Here is a 19,172-nt window from a genome sequence, read left to right as displayed (position 1 = left end):
TGGGGTTTCGGTGCTCATCTCACTTTATTGGCTGAGGGAGCCAGCGTACAGCTTCCGGGTCATGTGGCCAGCATGACTAAGCCGCTTCTGGCAAACCAGAGCAGCACAGAAACGCCTTCCCGCCGGAGTGGTACCTATTTATGTACTTGCACTTCATGCTTTTGAACAGCTGGGTTGGCAGGAGCTGGGACTGAGCAACAGGAGCTCACCCTTTTGCGGGGATTCAAACCGCAGACCTTCTGATCGGCAAGCCCTAGGCTCTGTGGTTTAACCCCCAGGTGATTAGGCTTAGGATTTCTATGTGCTGTTTTTTTTGAACAGCCAAATTATTGTAATTTTTTTTCTTATTTGAAAAATGGTTTGTTGTTTACTTGTTTGTTTTTAATCTGTTTGATCTGGAGAATACTGCAGTAGTACATTTATAAGACTGGCTGACTAGATTTATAGATTAAAGCTTAGAAGAGGTGTGCATGTGGGGAAGGGGGAAGGGTGGAACAGACAGGCAGGAATGAGTCGTGAGCTGTGTACTTGCATGGTATGGGTCTTGTTCACACATGCAGTCATTTGATGGTTGTAAAATCGATGGATGATTTGTATGTGTGAAAGGGCTATCAACAAGGTAACACTACAGGTTTTCAAATACAATATAGAACACTGGAGTTTATAGCATTCAACTGCCACTCAGGACATCATTTCCTTTTTCCACACTTGAATTATGGAAGCCTGATGAGGGATAGCTGACTGCATTCACTGACTCCTTTGAAACATCATATCTGGGAAATGTAAAGCAATAATATGTGCTTGATTTGTGGTCTTTGATCTGTGATGTGTCGTTCATACATCACAGCAGCAATGAAGTGATGGCCTGCATGTGTGAACAGTTCACATACACGGAAAGATGAGCAACAGTGTATTTGTACAGTGACTGGATGGGTGCAGAGGATGGCCAAGATGGCTGTGTGATGTAAAACTTCTTTTTATGAATATATTGCATAAAGAAAAGATGGAGTGTATAAAGACAGATCTTAAGGGAGGAATGCTCTTGGTGGGGCTTGTCAATGGCTACAACCGTTCCAGGGACAAATAACTTTTCAGGCAGGAATAAACTAATGTGATTTTGGACCCCGATTGTTAACGTATAATCCCAGGCAGGCAGCGCAGAGTTTTGGTCAATGTAGAAAGGTTTGCAGCGCTATCCTATACGAAAATTGTGCGCGCCCGCCCGCGCCATGACCAGCCATTTGGGATGATTGAAAGTATCAATTCTGCACAGGACCGGGAGGCAGCGTCTTGTATGTGTAGCTACTGAGGACCACATTCAGTGGGGACTTCTGCCCCCCATGCGCCAGCCTTGCCCTCTCCATGCTTCCCCTTCTTTGCAGCTTCCCAGCGGCTGCGTCCCAAGCTGGAACCAGCGGAGCCGAGCGCGCGAGTGGCAGCAGCTTAATTCGCTCCATCTGCTGCTGTCTCTCTCTCTCTCTCCGCCACCGCGGGATGAAAGGAGGCGCTGAGGACTCTCCAGGCCAAGCCCAAGCGGGGGGATGACGTCTGGCCAGCGGCAGCCAAAAGACTCCGGAGAGGAGGAACGAGGCCACCGCAAAGCCTCGGCGGCCAAATGTGGCGACTGGAGTCCCGCGGAGAGAGGCGATCCTGCGGGATGGGGCTCCTGCTACTGAGCAGGACCAGGCGATCTTCGGCCGCGTCCTCATTGCAAGCCTTCCCACTCCTGTGACCGAGCGGGCCTTCTTGAAGTGCCTTCACGTCCCCTCTGGCTCCTGCTCCTTCTTCACTTGGATCATGAACGTCGGAGACCAGCGCCTGGCTAGAGGTCCCTCGGAGGGAATGACTGGCCGCGGCCCCGTCCTGGGCTGGGGTGGGGTGAAGGGCTGGGGGAGTTGAGTGACAAGCAAGAAGCAGCCTCCCCTCCTGCAGAAAGAGGGTTTTCTGTATCTCGGGTCTCCTGGAATTTAATGTGACGGGAAGGGGAGCGGCCCGTCCAAAGGCGCTTGGCTTCCCCCCTCCCTTCCCTCCCCGTCGGGCTGTGATGCGTCTCCTTTGCGCAAAGGCGCATTGTTCGCGGTAGCGCACCGCGCCGGGTCCTTCTGGCTCGATGGCTCACTCCAGGGCGACCCTCATCACAGCCTCTATAAGAAGCCGGCCCTGGCGAGGGGATGTCAGACGTGCTTCGAGGGGGCCCCAGCTAGCAGGACGCGCTACGTCTCCCCCTCTTGCGCCTTAGTTGCTCTTCAGAGAGAAGCGTCGCCATCCGGGACGGCCGGTAGCGGAGAGCAGCTCCTCGCGGGACTTTTCGCCGGCTGCTCCTCTCTTTCTATTATTATTATTATTATTATTATTATTATTATTATTATTATTATTATTACTATTATTTAAAAAAAACCTTCGATTTGGGCTCAAACTACTCTCCACAAGTGAGGACCTTTCCCCGGGCGCACAGTGCACGCCTCTCCAGCAAGGTCTTTGGAGACGGATTCTCTACCCCACCTCTCCACCCACCCATCTCTTCTCCGCTGCCTTTTTTTTTTTTTTTTTTTTTGGCGGTTCAGCCGAGCAGGCAAGCAGGGCAGGCGAAGCGATGAGCCCCGTGGCATTAATGCTAGGCTTGAAGACCTTGTGGGTTTTGGCTTTTTCCTCTCTTTCCAACACGCTGGCGGTGAATAACAGCGGCCGATGGTGGTAAGTGCGCTTTACGCGCTGTGCGCCTTTGGGGAGCCTTTCCAAATTCGAAGAGCCTGGGGAGGGGAATCAAACCCGCCTCGGCCCGGCTCCCACGGAGGTGACCTGCGCCTCCCCACTCCTAGTGTTGCTGGCAGAGCTTCGGGAAGCTGCGCCAAGTGCCCAGGTGGATGAGCAGGCAAGAACCCAAGGCGCGCTCAAAGGGGGCGCACGCTCGGCGAGCCGCCCGGACCTGGTTTGCCCTGTAATATTCCCGACCGCAGGCACGTTGTATCGCCTGGCCCTTTGCTGTGGAATCCTGATCTAGCTAAAGACCAGGGCATCTGCATACGCCTGAGAGAGGCATCCTCGTGATACAAGACATATAGGGCAGAAAAAGACATAGGGCTTAAACTAGCCTTCACTGACACTCCAAGGCGCCTTTGGCAACTGAGGTCAGCGGGTGGGTCTAATTTGGAAGTTTGATAGCGTACAGGTGTGCTGTAGTAGTTTCTTTTAGAAAAGTGACGACGGTGGTGATGATGATGATGCTATTGCTGCTGCTGTTACAGCTACAGTGATGGTTAATTAAGGGCAGGAAAGTGTGTCTTATCATTTGCAAGCTGCCTTGAGTCCCTGTGAGGGGCAAAAGGTGGGGTATTAAATACATATATAATACAGTACATAATAATAATAATCTACTGTACAGTTTGCACTGGTGCTGTGGCACAGCTATATGTTACTTCATTTATTGTTGCATAATTACTATGAGTTATATTAATATTTCTTCCTATACTACTACTTTCATTTTTACTTTTAGATGCTTAGTCTCCCCATAACAATATTTAGGGGCAGGTACTGCAATCCATTAATCATTAATCATAGCCCTGGGAGAAAGATCATTCCCATTACCTCTACCATTCTCAGGGGGGCTGCTTAAGTGTGTCCTTGAGAATTAAATCTCAAATCTGCAAGAATTAAATCAATTCCCAATTAAATCAGAATTAAATAACAAGCCTGCACTTCTTTAGCATGGTCCACATGTGCTTCTGACCATTTTACATGTGAGTAGAGGCATTTGCAATGTGAATGGGCATTCTGGCCTTTACACTCATCTTAAAAACTCTGTTGCGTTAAAACTTATGTGTGAATCCCGCAGTCTAGCTCTAAACTGTATAATTTGTTCAGTGTATGAATTATCACTGGCTCACTCTGTTGTACAGCTTGCCAAGCTAGTTGCTTGGAGCACCGGCATTTTCAGAATCTGTTGACAGATTCATTTTCTCGGTCGACTTGAAGCACCATAATTATTTGGGGACGCACCATCAGCTCCCTGTTTTGAAGGAGAGAAGTACAATGTCCCACGTTTCAAATTATTTCTGGAACTGGAGTGTCTTGGATGACATGTGTACCCAATTTCAGAGTTCTAACTCATCGGAAAGTACCTTAAGAATCTGCTGCTCCAACTCGCAGTGTGTGAGTCAGTGAGGCCCAAATGTCTTTAATACTACTAGTAAATGAAGCCTGCATTCTTCAAGCATAGCTATATGTCCCTTGTTAATAAGTCCTCTGCAAGCCCCACATCCAAATCTGAGGATGCCATGGAAGTCCTACAGACCAATAGGCTGTCTTATAGAGCATGTGGCTTGGCTTGATCTAAGTTAGAATTCTGGTCTTTTCTGAAAAGGAAACTCTGTGCTCCAAGCTTTGACCAGAAGGTGCAAAAAAAGTCTCCCTTCTCTCCCACCCCACCTCACATATCTTGGAAAATATTTTTAAAATATATGTTCCTCGGATGCTTTTCTAGTAATTCCAATGTCTTGGGCTGTGTGAATGCCAAATTTAGGTTTCCTGGAAGAATCTTCATTATTGTATGGGTCTATTTGAGACACCGTTTTGTGATAGAGTTGTATAAATGTTCTACTTTGGGAATTTTTCTGGCAATCAAGGTCTCTTTCACCAGGTGTATCAAATTTTTAGGACTGTAACTCATCAGGAAGTATCCTAACAGTTTTAATACATCTGTGAGTCATTCACTGAACCCATCTATCTATCTATGTGAGACACTCGTTAGTAATAAACCGCAAAGCAGAATCAACAGAGCAACAAATCTGATTTAATGTTCATGGATATCAGGAATAATCTATAGACTGAAAGCAGGAGGCACATCGGACTGCTTGCTGTTTACTTTTACGCAATACTTAGGAATGTTCACAGCCAGCTCCATTAATTTTGTTTTGTTTTTATCCTGCATTTCAGATACAAAAGCAACCCCCTCAGCATTTTAAAATAATATAAAATAGCTTAAACAAGAAAAATTATAATCAGTAGCAGCAATACACACCAACAATTTGCACCAGATCAGCCATTCAGCCAAATGCTTTCTGTAATTGGACGGTCCTTGAAGAAACCTGCATAAGGTCTCACGGAACATCTCCTCTTGTGGAAGCTTAATCCACAGAGCAGGTGCTGTGACCTATTACAGCTTCCCTTCTTTTCAGACTCAACACACTGAGAGGGAGGCTGCTGCACATGGCATGCGTACAATGTGTGTGGTGCTTCTTACCATGTAGATGCTCTTCATCCTGTGGTCAGTAGCAGCGCCAGTCCAAGCTGCTGCCAGGAATGTGTGGTATGTTGTGCTCTGCGCATGAGGCACAAGATCCAGGTGGCCAGCAGCACTACAAATTGCGGCCACTGTGGGGAGAAGTCACCACACAGGTGCTGTTTGCAGTCTCCTCCACTGGATGGGGCATGAGGTACAGCTTGACCCTTAGAATATGCAGCATAGATCTGTAATTATGTTGCTATTATTATTTCTCATTAACAACAAACAAAAAAACAAACATATATTCTATTCAGCTTCACATATTAGTGTTACATGATAGAGAATTATGAAATCATGAATGGAGGAGAGAGAGAGAGAGAATGAGAGAGAGAGAGAGAGAGAGAGAGAGAGAGAAATTGATTGATTCTTGGCATTACCCAGGAAAGTTAATTGGCAGTGGGAGGTTCACAGCCAAGAAGCTGCATATTCCTGCATTGCTGCGGGTTGGACTAGATGATCCTTAGGGTCCCTTCCGACACTTTGAAAAGGAATTGCTTCACACAGTGTATCACTAAGTGGGGGAACTCACCACCACAGATGTAGCGATAGCAACTAGATTAAAGGTAAAGGGACCCCTGACCCATAGCTGTCCACTTTTCTCTTTTTTAAGGGAAATTCCCTTATTCCGAATAGGATTCCTCGCAAGAAAAGGGAAAAGTTGACAGCTATGCCCTGACCTTTAGGTCCAGTTACGGACGACTCTGGGGTTGTGGCTCTCATCTCGCTTTATTGGCCGAGGGAGCCGGCATACAGCTTCCGGGTCATGTGGCCAGCATGACTAAGCCGCTTCTGGCGAACCAGAGCAGTGCACGGAAATGCAGTTTACCTTCCCTCTGGAGTGGAACCTATTTATCTACTTGCACTTTGTTGTGCTTTCGAACTGCTAGGTTGGCAGGAGCAGGGACCGAGCAACGGGAGCTCATCCCGTCGTTGGGATTCAAACTGCCGACCTTCTGATCGGCAAGTCCTAGGCTCTGTGGTTTAGACCACAGCACCACCTGCGTCCCTATAGCAACTAGATTATTTGGCTTTAAATTTTATTTTAAAGTGTGAGAGCAAGTTAATGGAGGATTGTGTATTAGCCATGGCAGCAAAATGGAATCACTACTAGTTGTAGAACTAATCCGCTGTTTGGGGCTGAAGGAGGAGGTACAGTACTTGCAAGAAAGATGCAGAAACTCTGCACTGATCCTGCTATGTAGACCCTTGACTGCCACTTAGGCTAGTGAGTTATATGTTGCTAATGTGTTTTTTGTGGGATTTGCTAGGTAATTCTGTAGTCTTCTTTCTCCATGGATGAAATAGAAAGGAAAGGAAGGAAATTCTCGCTCAATATTTACCACATTTCCAGCATGCAAAGTGCCCCTAATGGCAAACATGTATGGCATTTCCTTTTGGTTGCTCTTTGGATATATAGGGTGTCCCTGGCTAGAAATGGGAACACTCTGCCTCCCTCATGTTTGATGACTAGACCAGGAATGGGGAACCTGTGTCCCTGTGGTCTTGAGACCCTGACTTACAGAATCCCTGACATTACTGAACATGTTGTCTGAGGCTGATGGAGAACTAGACTAAGTTCCCAACTACATGACTCAGTATCAAGGGCTCTGTACCACATCCAATTCTTTCTTAAAAAAATAAATAAATCATCTGTAGACTTCAGGAGCTGTTTCCATTTTTAATATTTCATTCATTCATTCATTCATACCCCATCTTTTCCCCTGCCAAGTGGCAGACCTTGGGGTCTCAAATTTCAGTGGCCTCCTGTGCAACACCAGAATTTGGCACCCCTGCCTCTCATGCTCTGTTCTAAAGCATAGTTGCTGCATCCCCTGCAGTTCCCCTGAGACTCTGCGCCCAGTGCCACTGAACGGGTTGCACTCCCCTAAATCCACCTCTGTCCTGATGGGACTCAAGGCAATTGCTCATTAAGGTCATCAACAGAGGCCGCCTTGTGGGACTTGCCAGCGTCTGAAGCATATTTAGTTGGGTCTACGGTAAGAGGCTTCTTTGTAGGTGTGCCCAGGCTCTGGAACTCCCTGTGCAGGCAACTCCATCTTACTTCCTCTCTGATGACCTTCCGCCAAATTGCAAAGTTGGTTCTTTTAAGAAAGGCATCTGACAGATAGTAAGCTGGTTACGATCTCCCTCTGGTATTTTATGGTTGATTGTCCTGATACTTTCGGCAGTGAGGTTAATCTGTAGGAAGTTTTAATTCCAAACTTTAAAAATTATTTTGTAACACCACTTTTATGCTGCTTGATAGTGAATATTACCGGTGCTCCTTTCATGTTGCTGTTTGTTATTATTCTTATTCTTGGTTTTAATCATTGTCAGATACCTCAATCATCCTTTATGGAGTGTGGTCCCCCCCCCAATGGTTTTAAATAAGCATGCAGTGGTTTGTAGCATTTCACAGCTTTCAACAGTTCACAAGCAATGATATTTAGTATTTGACAGGTGGCAGTGAATGAGATTTTACATTTGATGCCTATGAAAACAGTCAGAAGATGCCAATAAGTCCCTCAGCTGATGTAAATATCTGTGTTCAATGCTGCAAGAAATTTGAATGTGCCATTTCACACCCCAAAATTTGTGTGTCAGAATTTGAACTTTCTGCGGAAACCCTTGCCATTCTGTGACTGCAGGGGAATCATCAATGTGGCCTCATCTACCAACCTGCTGACGGACTCCAAGAACGTACAGCTGGTGCTGGACCCTTCTCTGCAGCTGCTGAGCCGCAAGCAGCGCAAGCTAATCCGCCAGAACCCAGGCATCCTGCACAGCATTAGCAGCGGCCTGCAGAGCGCCATCAAGGAGTGCAAGTGGCAGTTCCGCAACCGCCGCTGGAATTGCCCCACCACCCCAGGGCCAAACATTTTTGGCAAGATTGTCAACAGAGGTAAGGAGGTGACAGGAGGCGGAGACTGGGCAATAGGAAGTTTTAATAGGGTGGGGATCCATTCGCTTATATAGAATGAGCCTGGTGCAGCCGAGATTGTGTTCTTGCCCACCCATTGGAACAAGAGAATAAAGAATCCCAGATGATTGGTTCACCACAATCTGAAAAGCTCTATTTCTCTTCTTCTGCTTGGCTGAATCAATAACCATGTGCTCTTTCACATCTGTCTCCCCCAGTCTAGACCAGGGCTGTCCCATAATCTCTGACCGTTGGCCATAGTGGCTGGGATTAAGGAGACCTGGGGGGGGGGCCACGGATCCCCCACCCCTGGTATAAATGGAAGTCTGTTACAACCAAATGAGAGGATTTCTTATGAATCTGCTACAGGAAGTAATGCAAGGAAGTGTACAGACTACTTTGCATTTCATGATATTTGTGTTCTGCTTCCCAGTGTTTTGTATGTGTGACTGCAGCTTGTGTGACTCATTAACAAAGGATAAGTTTTTGCACCACTGCTGCCCTATTGTCTGTTCTTCCCTCCTCTTTCACAATCAGAGCTTCTTTTCATTTTTGCTTAAAAACATTATAAATCCACACGGCAGCACAGATATTTGCATTTGCCATAGACCCCTGGCCCAGTTAGCGATGATCACAAGAAATACTCCAAGGGCGCGCGATGCAAGTCTTAACATGCACATCAGTTTCCCAGACTGCCTGAGACCAATACAGGCCACTCTAACCTTTACCTTTACTTTACCTAAACTTCCTGAAATGAGAGTGGGAAATGTGTAATCAAAAGCAGGAATTAGGTGGGACAAGTCATAAGTTACCCAAGTCAAGCCTGGGCTATTGCTGTCTAGTGTTAACTAGAAGAGCAAGATAGCCGCACCTGCCCCAGGTGCATCCTTATTCAGAATGCAAAATAGGCATGAGAATAGAAGCATTGTTATTGAAAGTGTTACAATATGTGTCAGGAGGATATTATCTTCATAGTGGTGCTGCAACAAAACTGCTAGCACATTTGCAAAGCTAAGTAGAGTCTGCTTTGGTTTCAGATTGGATGGGGAACCATGTGTTGAAATTCCTGGGTTGGACTAGATGACCCTTGGAGTCCCTTCCAGCTCTAGAGCTCTGTGATTCTATGATTCATTACAAACATTACGCATGTTGTCAAAATATCCAGTGGAAGGATTAGCATCTTTTGTTGAACACCTGTTTGCTTATAGGTCTTGATGGTCAATTCGGCTGATGTTCTGTAAGCTGGCTTGCTCCGTGGGGTTTGGTGGCTAGAATATGTCTCTTCCATAAGCATTGCAGTGTGACCACCCAGAGACACCAGTTCAAGCGTGGAAGAAGCAGCCTGTGGCAGGATAGGTGTTTGTTTGAAGGGGGTCCAGATAAGTGCTGTTTGCTTTAGGTTGAATTGGTGCTATTTTATAAACTTAACGTTGTCTGTCTTGGAGCTTGCCTGCTCCCCCATGCTCCATGTATATCAGGGGGCGATTAACACGGGGAAGGCCTGTCCCATCTTGCCTCAGGCCACCCCCACCCCACCCACCCCCTCTGAGGCCTCACTTCCCAGGCATGCAGGGCTTGCAGGTTTCAGGAAGGGGTTCACAAGATTTTTAAGGCACCTGGAAGCTGCAGTTGCTTCTCCTTGCATCTCTAGCAGCAGGGAGTGGGCAGGGCACCCACCACGACCACAAGATCTCGCCAGAAGCTGCTGCCACTGCTTTCCTTGCTTCTCCAGCTGTGGCGGCAGGGGAAGATGGGGCACCCATGGTGACGCTGCCCCTTGGGATTCTGCCACCCAAGGCAGCTGCCTCATGACTAACCGATGGCTCTCCAGATTGATAACATCTGGAGCTGGGCTCCAGATCTCAAAGGCCAAGGATGATGGCAGCTGTAGTACAGCAACATCTGGAAGGTCAGAGTTAGATTAGCTACCATGATTTAAATAGATATTTTAAACTGAAAAATATTCCAGTAGTCTCTAGTTCTCTCCCCTCATAAGGAGGAACTTGAACAGCTGCCCCAGAACTTCCTGGTCCTTGGGAAACTGGGAGAATTTGCACACAAATGAAGCACTACAACCTGTCCGAAGGCACCACAGTCGCCTTGAATTTATTCAGTGCGCGGGGAAGTGCCATGAAGCACTGGAAACCTACCATGGGTTCCCAATTCATGTATTGAAAATGTCTTCTGGTTACCTGTCATTATTATTAACCAACAGCCTTGTACTCACAGTTGCTTGGGAATTCTAAGAAACCAAAAATCAGTTTTGGAATTAAAATCCGTTTCTTAAGAGGAGTCCAAATGCATAGTGAACAGAGAAACTACAGTACTTTCCAAAATATATAGCAGTTGCCCCACCATTTCTTCAAGGAGCTTAGGGTAGCATGCAAGACCCCTTATTTTGTCTTTGCAACAACCCTTGAGGTAGGTTGCTCTAAGAGAGGGCAGCTGGCCCTTGTGAACTTCCTTCCCAGCTGGGGATTTGAACCTGAGTTTTCCCCATCCTAATCTGACACACTAACCATTATTTCACCTTGGCTATCATCTCTGCCTCATCCTGGTTAGGATGGCTTGTGGTGCCACAGTGGTGCTCTATGCTGGTGAGAGAGACAGACAGAGAGAGAGAGAGAGAGAGAGAGAGATCCTTGGAAAAGGCAAAATGTGCTTGTGTTGTCCAGAGGAGGCAGTTTAAGTGCACAGCTCCTGTGTGCAAAAAGTTTCCTTCTATTATCGGCGCATAAACACAGCACACAGCTGGGATTTGTACACCAGGCATCATGTATTACTTTGGTTTTTAATAGTCAGTAATTGTTATTATTTTCCTCTCCATATGAAGAGGAAAGACATTCCTTTCCCACAAACTCTCAGACTCTTTAGCATGCCTCTTCTTGCTCTCCTTTCCCAGCTAAAGAATTTTTTTAATGGGTTGCAGTATTTAGCCAATCAATCTTTTCAATTCTTTGATTCGAAAAGATGCTCCCAATTCATTAGGAAGCAGGTTTTTAAAAGTGACTGTCCTCCTTTTGTATAAGAAAGAGGGGAGACTTTTCTAAGATAGTACCATCACACACATCTTGTAAGCACAAAATCGAGATTGTACAGCAAGAATTGGGGAACCTGATGCACTCCAGATGTTGCTAAACTACAACTCCCATCATCCCTGACCACTGGGCCATGCTGGCTGGACTGACAGGTGCTGGAGTCCAACAACATCTGGAACACCACACATTCCCCACCCCTGCTGTAGGCACACTGGATTGTAACCCCGAGCTTTCCCCATGTTCCTTGCAACATCTGGCTTAGTTTGCTTGTATGAATAACCTATCTCAACGTAGTTGTGCAGGCTACCTACTATCAGTTTATTATAACAGTTTTGGTTGGATTATGCAAGGTGAACTGTGGATGGAGTTTGGCAGTTGGATATTACTACCTCCCAAGTATGGTGATGGCAAGGAGACTCTCGTGGCTGTTTGGTCCCTGCCGGTAATTGTCTTGTGAACAGGGCAGGGCAAAAACAGGGTCTTGGGATCCTTCCGGTTTGGGGGACAGGGATGGAAGGCAGGATGTTGTGGTTCTATGATTCTATGAACCGTTTCTTTTTGGTTTTCTGATTTTTATGGATATTCTTCTGGATGCTTCAATAAAAGTTCACTTTGCAAGGTGCCTCCATCTTCCTAAACGTGAAGAGGGAGAGAAAATACTTAGACTCAAAGAACTGTAGAGTTGGAAGGGACCACGAGGGTCATCTAGTCCCACCCCCTGCAATGCAGGAATCTTTTGCCCAACCTGGGTCTTGAACCCACAACCCTGAGATGAACACCCTCATGCTCTACCAACTGAGCTATCCCAGAGGATACTTGATGAATGAGGCAGCAGCTGTTGTTTGTGCCAGCAGTGATGTTGATCTCCAGGCGTGTGCTGGGGTGGCCTTTATTCTGAATGGGGAGAAATGAACTGTGGACTCTGATGCCGCATGCTGACATGCCATATCTCCCCCTCCCATCTCCCACCTCCAGGCTGCCGCGAAACAGCTTTCATCTTCGCCATCACCAGCGCTGGCGTCACCCACTCTGTGGCCCGCTCCTGCTCCGAGGGCTCCATTGAATCCTGCACCTGCGACTACCGCCGGCGGGGCCCAGGGGGTCCTGACTGGCACTGGGGTGGCTGTAGCGACAATGTGGACTTCGGCAGGGTCTTTGGACGAGAGTTTGTGGACTCCAATGAGAAGGGGCGGGACCTGCGTTTCCTGATGAATTTGCACAACAATGAAGCAGGACGTCTGGTAGGAAGTGAGAGAGCGTGTGGGCGAGGAAGTGTAGACAAAGTTGTATATGTGCTTGCAGGTGTAGGTGTGTGTGTGTGTGTGTGTGTGTGTAGATTGCTGTGTTTGCAGCACCAAACCAACTTCCCCAGGGTGCAAGCCTGGGTGGTCCTGGGTTGCCAGGAGGTGTCCTGGGTTGCAAGGAAGTGTACAAGGTGCCATCCAACGTCTTAGGGACTCCACTCCTTAGCCTTTTCTTCCCCAAAGATATCCTGCAAGGCAGCAGAGGTTTAGGATCAGAGTTTTCCTTCTTCTAGATGGGCTACCTTCCCAGGTTGATGAGCCTCATCTGCACTACAGCACGTGCAGAAACCCACATCTCAGCTGCAATATTAACACTGGGCTGGGCTGTTGTAAGCCATTTTCTTTCCACGATGGGGATAATGGATCACAGTGGCATTGGCAAGATTTTTAAAAGCATGTTGAAAAGCAAACAAAAATACGAGTAAGACCGCAGTTAGAGAGAATGACAACCTGTTGTGTGTAGACTAGGGGATGCCATTCACACAACCATTTTTCACATGGTGAAGTCAGAAACAGCTGGCTTTTGCTGTTATCTGAGCTATCAAACTGTTCTTGTGAGTGTTTCAACATGTGTCTAGACTCTAGACCATAATTCACTCTGTCCTGACCCCACCAAAAAAACGTGGAAAAATGGCTTTCAATCAAGAGCGGATGTGTAATGATTTGAATAGTGTCCAAGTACTCACAAGATTGGCTCACTGTACTAAACTCCACCAAAACAGTTAACTCTGGCTGCGTACACATCTTACATTTAAAGCAGATTTTTGCCCCAAAGAATCCTGGGAACTGTAGTTTATCCACCACATAGCTGCACTTCCCAGCACACTTAAAACATCAATTCCCAGGATTCCTTGGGGTGGGGTATGTGCTCTGAATGGGGAATCACAAGTTGGCAGAGCACTGTTGCACTCATGACTTGCTTTTGCGCTTCCCAGAGGCAGAATCTGGTTGGCTGGACGCTGAACTAGATGCGCCTTTGTTCTCACCCAGCAGGGTCCTCCTTGCATTCTTCTTCTTCCTGTTTTCCTCAATGGAACTCAAGGCAGCTAAATTGCTAAAAATATATAAGAAACAATAATACAAAATAATAATAGAATTAAAACTATTTACAGTCATACCTCTGGTTACAGATGCTTCAGGGTGCGTTTTTTCGGGTTACGGATTTGCCGAAACCCGGAAGTACCGGAACAGGCTACTTCCGGGTTTCGGGGGTCACGCATGCACAGAAGTGCTAAATTGCGCTTTGTGCATATGCAGAAGCGCTGAGTCACAACCCGCACGTGCGCAGATGCGCCACTGCAGGTTGCGAATGCTGTGGGTTGCGAACATGCATCCCGCACGGATCATGTTTGCAACCTGAGCGCCCACTGTACATACATAAGATCTGTTTAAAACATACAAATAATTGTACTGAAATCAGCAGGGCACCTGCCCTTTCATTAAAACAGTCAGTTCCCAAAAGCCTGTTGAGAGAAGAAGGTCTTTACCTGCCGGCCAAAGGACAATGAGGAGGCAGCCAGTCTGGATTCTCCAAGGAGTTCCAGAGTCCGGGAGCAGTCACCAAGAAAGCCCTTTTCCGTGTCCCTGCCAAGGGACCAGATCCCACCCAGAACCATATCTAGTATTCCTAATCCATCCCCCCCATGGACTTTAATAAAGGCAATATGATACTGGCAGCTGCATTTCTCTCTTTCTGCAATTGGAAGGAGAAAAGGCCTCCCAGCCACTCTGAGCAGCAGCACAGCCTTCGGCAGCCTGCCAGCCATGTTTCCCACGCCTCTGGGAGTGACGGTATGTCACCATCTAGTGTCAATCCCATGGGCATTCTGAAATATCACCAGGAGAGGCTGCCTGCTATCATTATTGGGCTCAAGTATTCTTTCTTCCTTTTTCTTTCTTTAAAAAAAAGGGGGTGGGGTTTAGCCTCCTCATAGTTAACGAAGGTTAACTCCCACCTCGAACATTTCATAGAAATTCATTCCCCCTACATCCCTGGAAGCAGAGAATCCCACCCCGCTTGATGTGTGACAAACGGCCCCAGAAAAATGAAGGAAAGATCTTTGGCTGTGCAATCATTATTTCCACCCCCAGCAATTCTATGAAGAAGTTTCTTTCTCTTTAGCTGCCTGGTTTAATAGCCTTCACGCTCTGTGGCTCTCTATTGCTGGAGCCCCAACTCCCATACTCCCTGGCCATTGGGCCAGTCTGTCTGGAGCTGATGGGACTTGGAGTCTAACAACATCTGCAAGGCCAGAAGTTTCCCCGCTCTGCCCTGCACCCTTTTGGACATAGAGGAACGCCCCCTGCTGCCAGAGGCACTGATAGGTTTGTGAGGGAGACCAGGTGCCTTCTGCCACCGCCAGCTCTGCCCTCTCCACTCTTGCTTTAGATGCAGGAAGTTTTTAAACTCTTAAGAGATAGGGCTCCTGCTACTCCCAGTAGCACAGTCCCCTCTTTGCCAGATCCCTCCGCCTATATGATGTCTCACCACTTTGGAGCCACTCCAGGAAGCGTGGGTCGGCTGCCTCCCTCTTGCCATTCAGCACATGGAGAGGCTCCAGAGCAACATGGCACCCCATTGCGTTGCAACAGTCTGAAGCCCTTCTAGGAAGTCTAGGGGGACGGAGTGCTGCAAAGGACATGAGCCCCTTCTTAATTTTGTTTATTTATTAAAGAAAATGAACCCTCCTCCACCTTTCACCTCTAAGATACTTGTCAGGGCCACAGCTCAGGAGCAGAGCATCTGCTTTTCATGCAATTCCCAGCATCTCCAGGTAGGGCTGGGAGGGATCCCAGGAGCCAGTGTAGAAAAGATGGGCCAATGAGTGTGACTCAGTGTATGGCAGCTTCCCATGTTCCTCTGTTTCCTGCCCACCCCTTTCTCCGAAGGGCCAAGCCCCTCGGTCCACTGGCTTAGCTGGGCAGTGGGTCTTGGACAGTGCAAGTCCTGGTCCACTATTCTGGCTCTCCAACACAGCCTTCCCTGCCCTTTCTAGAGGTTTTATATCCAACTATAACCATATTCTACTGGCTTTCACTGTTCCACCAGGTTTCTGATATGGCCACTATATATGGCATTCCAGCTCTCCCATCTTGGCTTTGTGGCTTCAGTTATCAGCCTGTACACATCTAGGCATTGCTCCTTCTCCAAAGGGCCTCTGTTTTGTTTGCAGTTTTTATTCCCATAATATTTTTTTTCTCTTTTGAACAGTCGTCTGGGTGCTCATTGTCAAGTTCTACCCAATCCCCAGTTTGAGGACCGAAAATATTTACACCATCATCTCTAAGAAATTGATCACCCTAAAAAGTCCCAGAAATCAGAGTAAAAGGTGCTCTGTTAACTTTTTAAAGTTCTGCTTGGCAGGAGACCGAAATGGACCTCACTTTGCCTTCCACAATTTATCACAGGGCACAATTCCCCCTGCATGACCCTGATTGAACACGAGCTGTGCAAGGTCTTAGGCTGTATGTGCACACCATACGTTTAAAGCACATTGCTTCCCTGTAAGGACCTTGGGAACTGTGGCTTGTTAAGGATGCTGAGAACTGCAGTTTTGTAAGCCATAAAGGACTGTTCCTGGTATTATTTAGGGAAGCAATGTGCTCTTAATGTATGGTGTGTACACAGCCACCAAATTGCTCTTCTGCAGCAGCTACTCTGCACAGTAGGGCTTGCACAGGAGAACTTCCTGGTGGATTATGTGCCCAGTGCATCAAATCTGCCTGTCTGCCACTTATGGGATCATAAAATCTGCTCCCTGACCTCATGGCGGGGCCTCTACACTCATGAACAGAATTGTGCAAGAGCTATTTGTGTATCTCTGTGCTCTCTGCATCCATGTATGTGTGCAAACATGTGCATTGGGACGTGTGTGTCCCTGCTGACTTCTCAGAAGTAGGTTATAGGATGGGCGACGAGGGTGGCAGTAGGCAGCATGGGAGGGGTGGGCTGTGGTGGTGTGATGGCCAAAAAAGGAGGGGGGGAGCAGGGGGAGAAGGCAGCCCTTAAGCAGGCAAACCTCCTGCATGCTAGCCAAGCCCAGAACCACAAGCCCGGCTGCCATGTGGGCTCCTACACATCTGGAAGGAAATGGTTCCAATTCTTCTAATTGCAGTAAAACCCATTTGGAAGGGAAAGCTCTGGGCTTGGAAAGACGCATCCACATTCCGTGGGTGGGAGGGGGGCCCACAGTGCGCCAAGGGAACAGCTCCCTCTTGCAGGCAAAGGGGTGGGAGAGATGGGTCTGGTGGGAGGAGGGGTTCCCAGCAGAGCAGAGCGAGTGAGAAGCACATAGCCAAGCAGCCCTCACCTCGCGGGCACTGAGAAAACCTGGGCAAGCTCCTCTGTTGGAATGAATAACAACAATGATGATCTTAATAATAATAATAATAATAATTAATAAAAATAAAAATAAGGCACTTCAGAGCACTTTATGTACAGTACATGGTCCACATAATCCCCACAATTGCCTGTAAAGTAGGTTAAAAGACAAGTCCTGCTGGATGAGGCCAAAGGCCCAGTTAGTCCAGCATCTCACCAGGTCCTTATGGGAAGCTCAAAAGCAGGTCCTGAGAATATCAGTGCTCCCCGTCCCTTGTGATTCCCAGCCGCTGGCTTTCAGAGGCATCCAGAGGCATGCTCTGATGTTGGATGTGGACATAGCCCTCATAGCTAGAAGCTGTTGATAGGTTATCCTCCATGAATTTGTCTAATCCTCTTTTAGAGTCACTTAAGGTGGTGGCCATTGCTACTCAAAACTGTTATTCCCCCTATTGCAGATGAGGTGGGGGAAGACTGAGGGTAAGAGATATTGGCTTGCCTAATGTCACAAAGTGAGTTTGTGGCCAGGGCACTATTTGAACCATAAACTTCCTGACTACTGTTTCACTATGACTTAGCTGTTCCACTATGCTATGAAAAGTATGCAGCCCTAGGAGCCAAGCGTTTAGGCATGAATTTAGATCTGGACAAGCTGGAAGGTGTGCAGAGGAGGGCCACCAAGATGACCAAGGGTCTTGCAAACCAAGCCTTATGAGGAACTGTTGAGGGAGCTGGGTATGTTTAGCCTGGAAAAGAGGAGATGGAGAGGAGATATGAGAGCCATCTTCAAATATCTCAAGGGCTGTCACATGGAAGAGAGAAGAAGCTTGTTTTCTCCTGTTCTGCAGGCTAGGACTTGAGCCAGTGGCTTCAAGTTCCAAGAAAGGAGATTCTGACTAAACAGAAAAGAACTCTGGCAAGTAAGAGCTGCTCAACAGTGGAATGGACTCCCTTGGAAGGAGGTGGACTCTCCTTCACGGGAGGTTGTCAAGCAGAGGTTGGGGGGCATCTGTCGAGGATGTTTTAGTTGAGATTACTGCTTTGCACGGCATTGGACTCGATGGCCCTTGGGGTTCCTTCCAACCACACAATTCTATGATTCTATGGCAGGCATAGGCCAACTCTGGCCCTCCAGATGTTTTGGAACTACATTTCCCATCATCCCTGGCTAACAGGACCAGTGGTCAGGGATGATGGGAATTGTAGTCTCAAAACATCTGGAGGGCCAGAGTTTGCCTATGCCTGTCCTATGGTGTGGTCCATACTGCGGCTGGCTCAGAACCCTGCTGCTCTGGTGTCTTCTAACAGGCATTTCCTTCCTTTGTTACCATTCAGACGGTCTTCACCGAGATGCGCCAGGAGTGCAAGTGCCATGGGATGTCTGGCTCCTGCACGGTCAAGACCTGCTGGATGCGGCTGCCCACTTTCCGAACCGTGGGGGACTTTCTCAAGGACCGCTTTGATGGTGCCTCACGGGTCATCTACGGCAACAAAGGCAGCAACCGGGCCTCCCGAGTGGAGCTGCACCACCTGGAGCCCGAGAACCCTGCCCACAAGCCCCCTTCCCCCCACGACCTGGTCTATTTTGAGAAGTCGCCCAACTTCTGCACCTACAGTGGCAAGACAGGGACAGCGGGGACAGCAGGCCGCTCCTGCAACAGCTCCTCCCCTGCCCTGGATGGCTGCGAGCTGCTGTGCTGTGGGAGGGGGTACCGGACCCGGACGCAGCGGGTGACGGAGCGCTGCAACTGCACGTTCCACTGGTGCTGCCATGTCAGCTGCTTGAACTGCACCAACATGCAAGTGTTGCATGAGTGCTTGTGAGCAAAGAAAGGAAAGCGAAGAACATTCTGCATCCAGGAAACAAAACACTTCTTAATAGAGGGGATCAAAAAAATGCACACACCGCCGCCACCTCACCTCTCCATCTGCCTGCGCACCCTTTACTGGTCTAGCAATCAGGCACCTGAGTTATCCGCACCCAGCCACCCCTGCCCCAAACAAGGTTCTGCTGTCCACAGACTACATGGAGAGAGAGACTCAGCACAAGCTGGATGGCTGAAAGGAGCCTGGGAGGAAAGGGGACATTTGTGTGTATATATGCTTGCCAGACCCAGGTCCCCACGAGTTCAGATTGTGTCTCTCTGCTTGTTAGGCAGCCCCTCGGGTCCTGCCTGCTTGTCAAGATTCTCATCACAGGCTTTAATTTGAACCAGATCTCTTCATTGGGGCAGAATCCCGGAAGACTTCCACACTCAGCCTTGTATCTCCCAGTGTATTAGCTGTATTCCCATTAACTGTTGTTGTT

General features: G+C 47.9%; 1 protein-coding gene across 1 annotated transcript; it reads left to right on the top strand.

Moving 5' to 3' along the window:
* Positions 1–2,304: 2,304 nt before the first annotated feature.
* On the top strand, positions 2,305–18,768 carry WNT1 (Wnt family member 1). The gene is made up of 4 exons (XM_081900762.1): positions 2,305–2,694; positions 7,930–8,183; positions 12,215–12,480; positions 18,200–18,768. The coding sequence occupies exons 1-4, from the start codon at positions 2,594–2,596 to the stop codon at positions 18,686–18,688; spliced, it is 1,110 nt and encodes a 369-aa protein (XP_081756888.1). The 5' UTR covers positions 2,305–2,593; the 3' UTR covers positions 18,689–18,768.
* Positions 18,769–19,172: the final 404 nt, after the last annotated feature.

This window comes from Podarcis melisellensis (genome assembly GCF_964234715.1).
Source record: "Podarcis melisellensis genome assembly, chromosome: 2".
Lineage (NCBI taxonomy): Eukaryota > Metazoa > Chordata > Lepidosauria > Squamata > Lacertidae > Podarcis > Podarcis melisellensis.
The sequence above is the reverse complement of the archived record's forward strand: the minus strand, read 5'-3'. Positions and strand labels throughout refer to the sequence as shown.

Bases quoted from the DNA above. Each gene is read 5' to 3' on its own strand.
- WNT1 (XM_081900762.1), top strand. From the start codon at position 2,594: ATGAGCCCCGTGGCATTAATGCTAGGCTTGAAGACCTTGTGGGTTTTG. The intron at 2,695-7,929 runs GTAAGTGCGCTT...CTGTGACTGCAG, and splicing joins AATAACAGCGGCCGATGGTG to GGGAATCATCAATGTGGCCT. The intron at 8,184-12,214 runs GTAAGGAGGTGA...TCCCACCTCCAG, and splicing joins TGGCAAGATTGTCAACAGAG to GCTGCCGCGAAACAGCTTTC.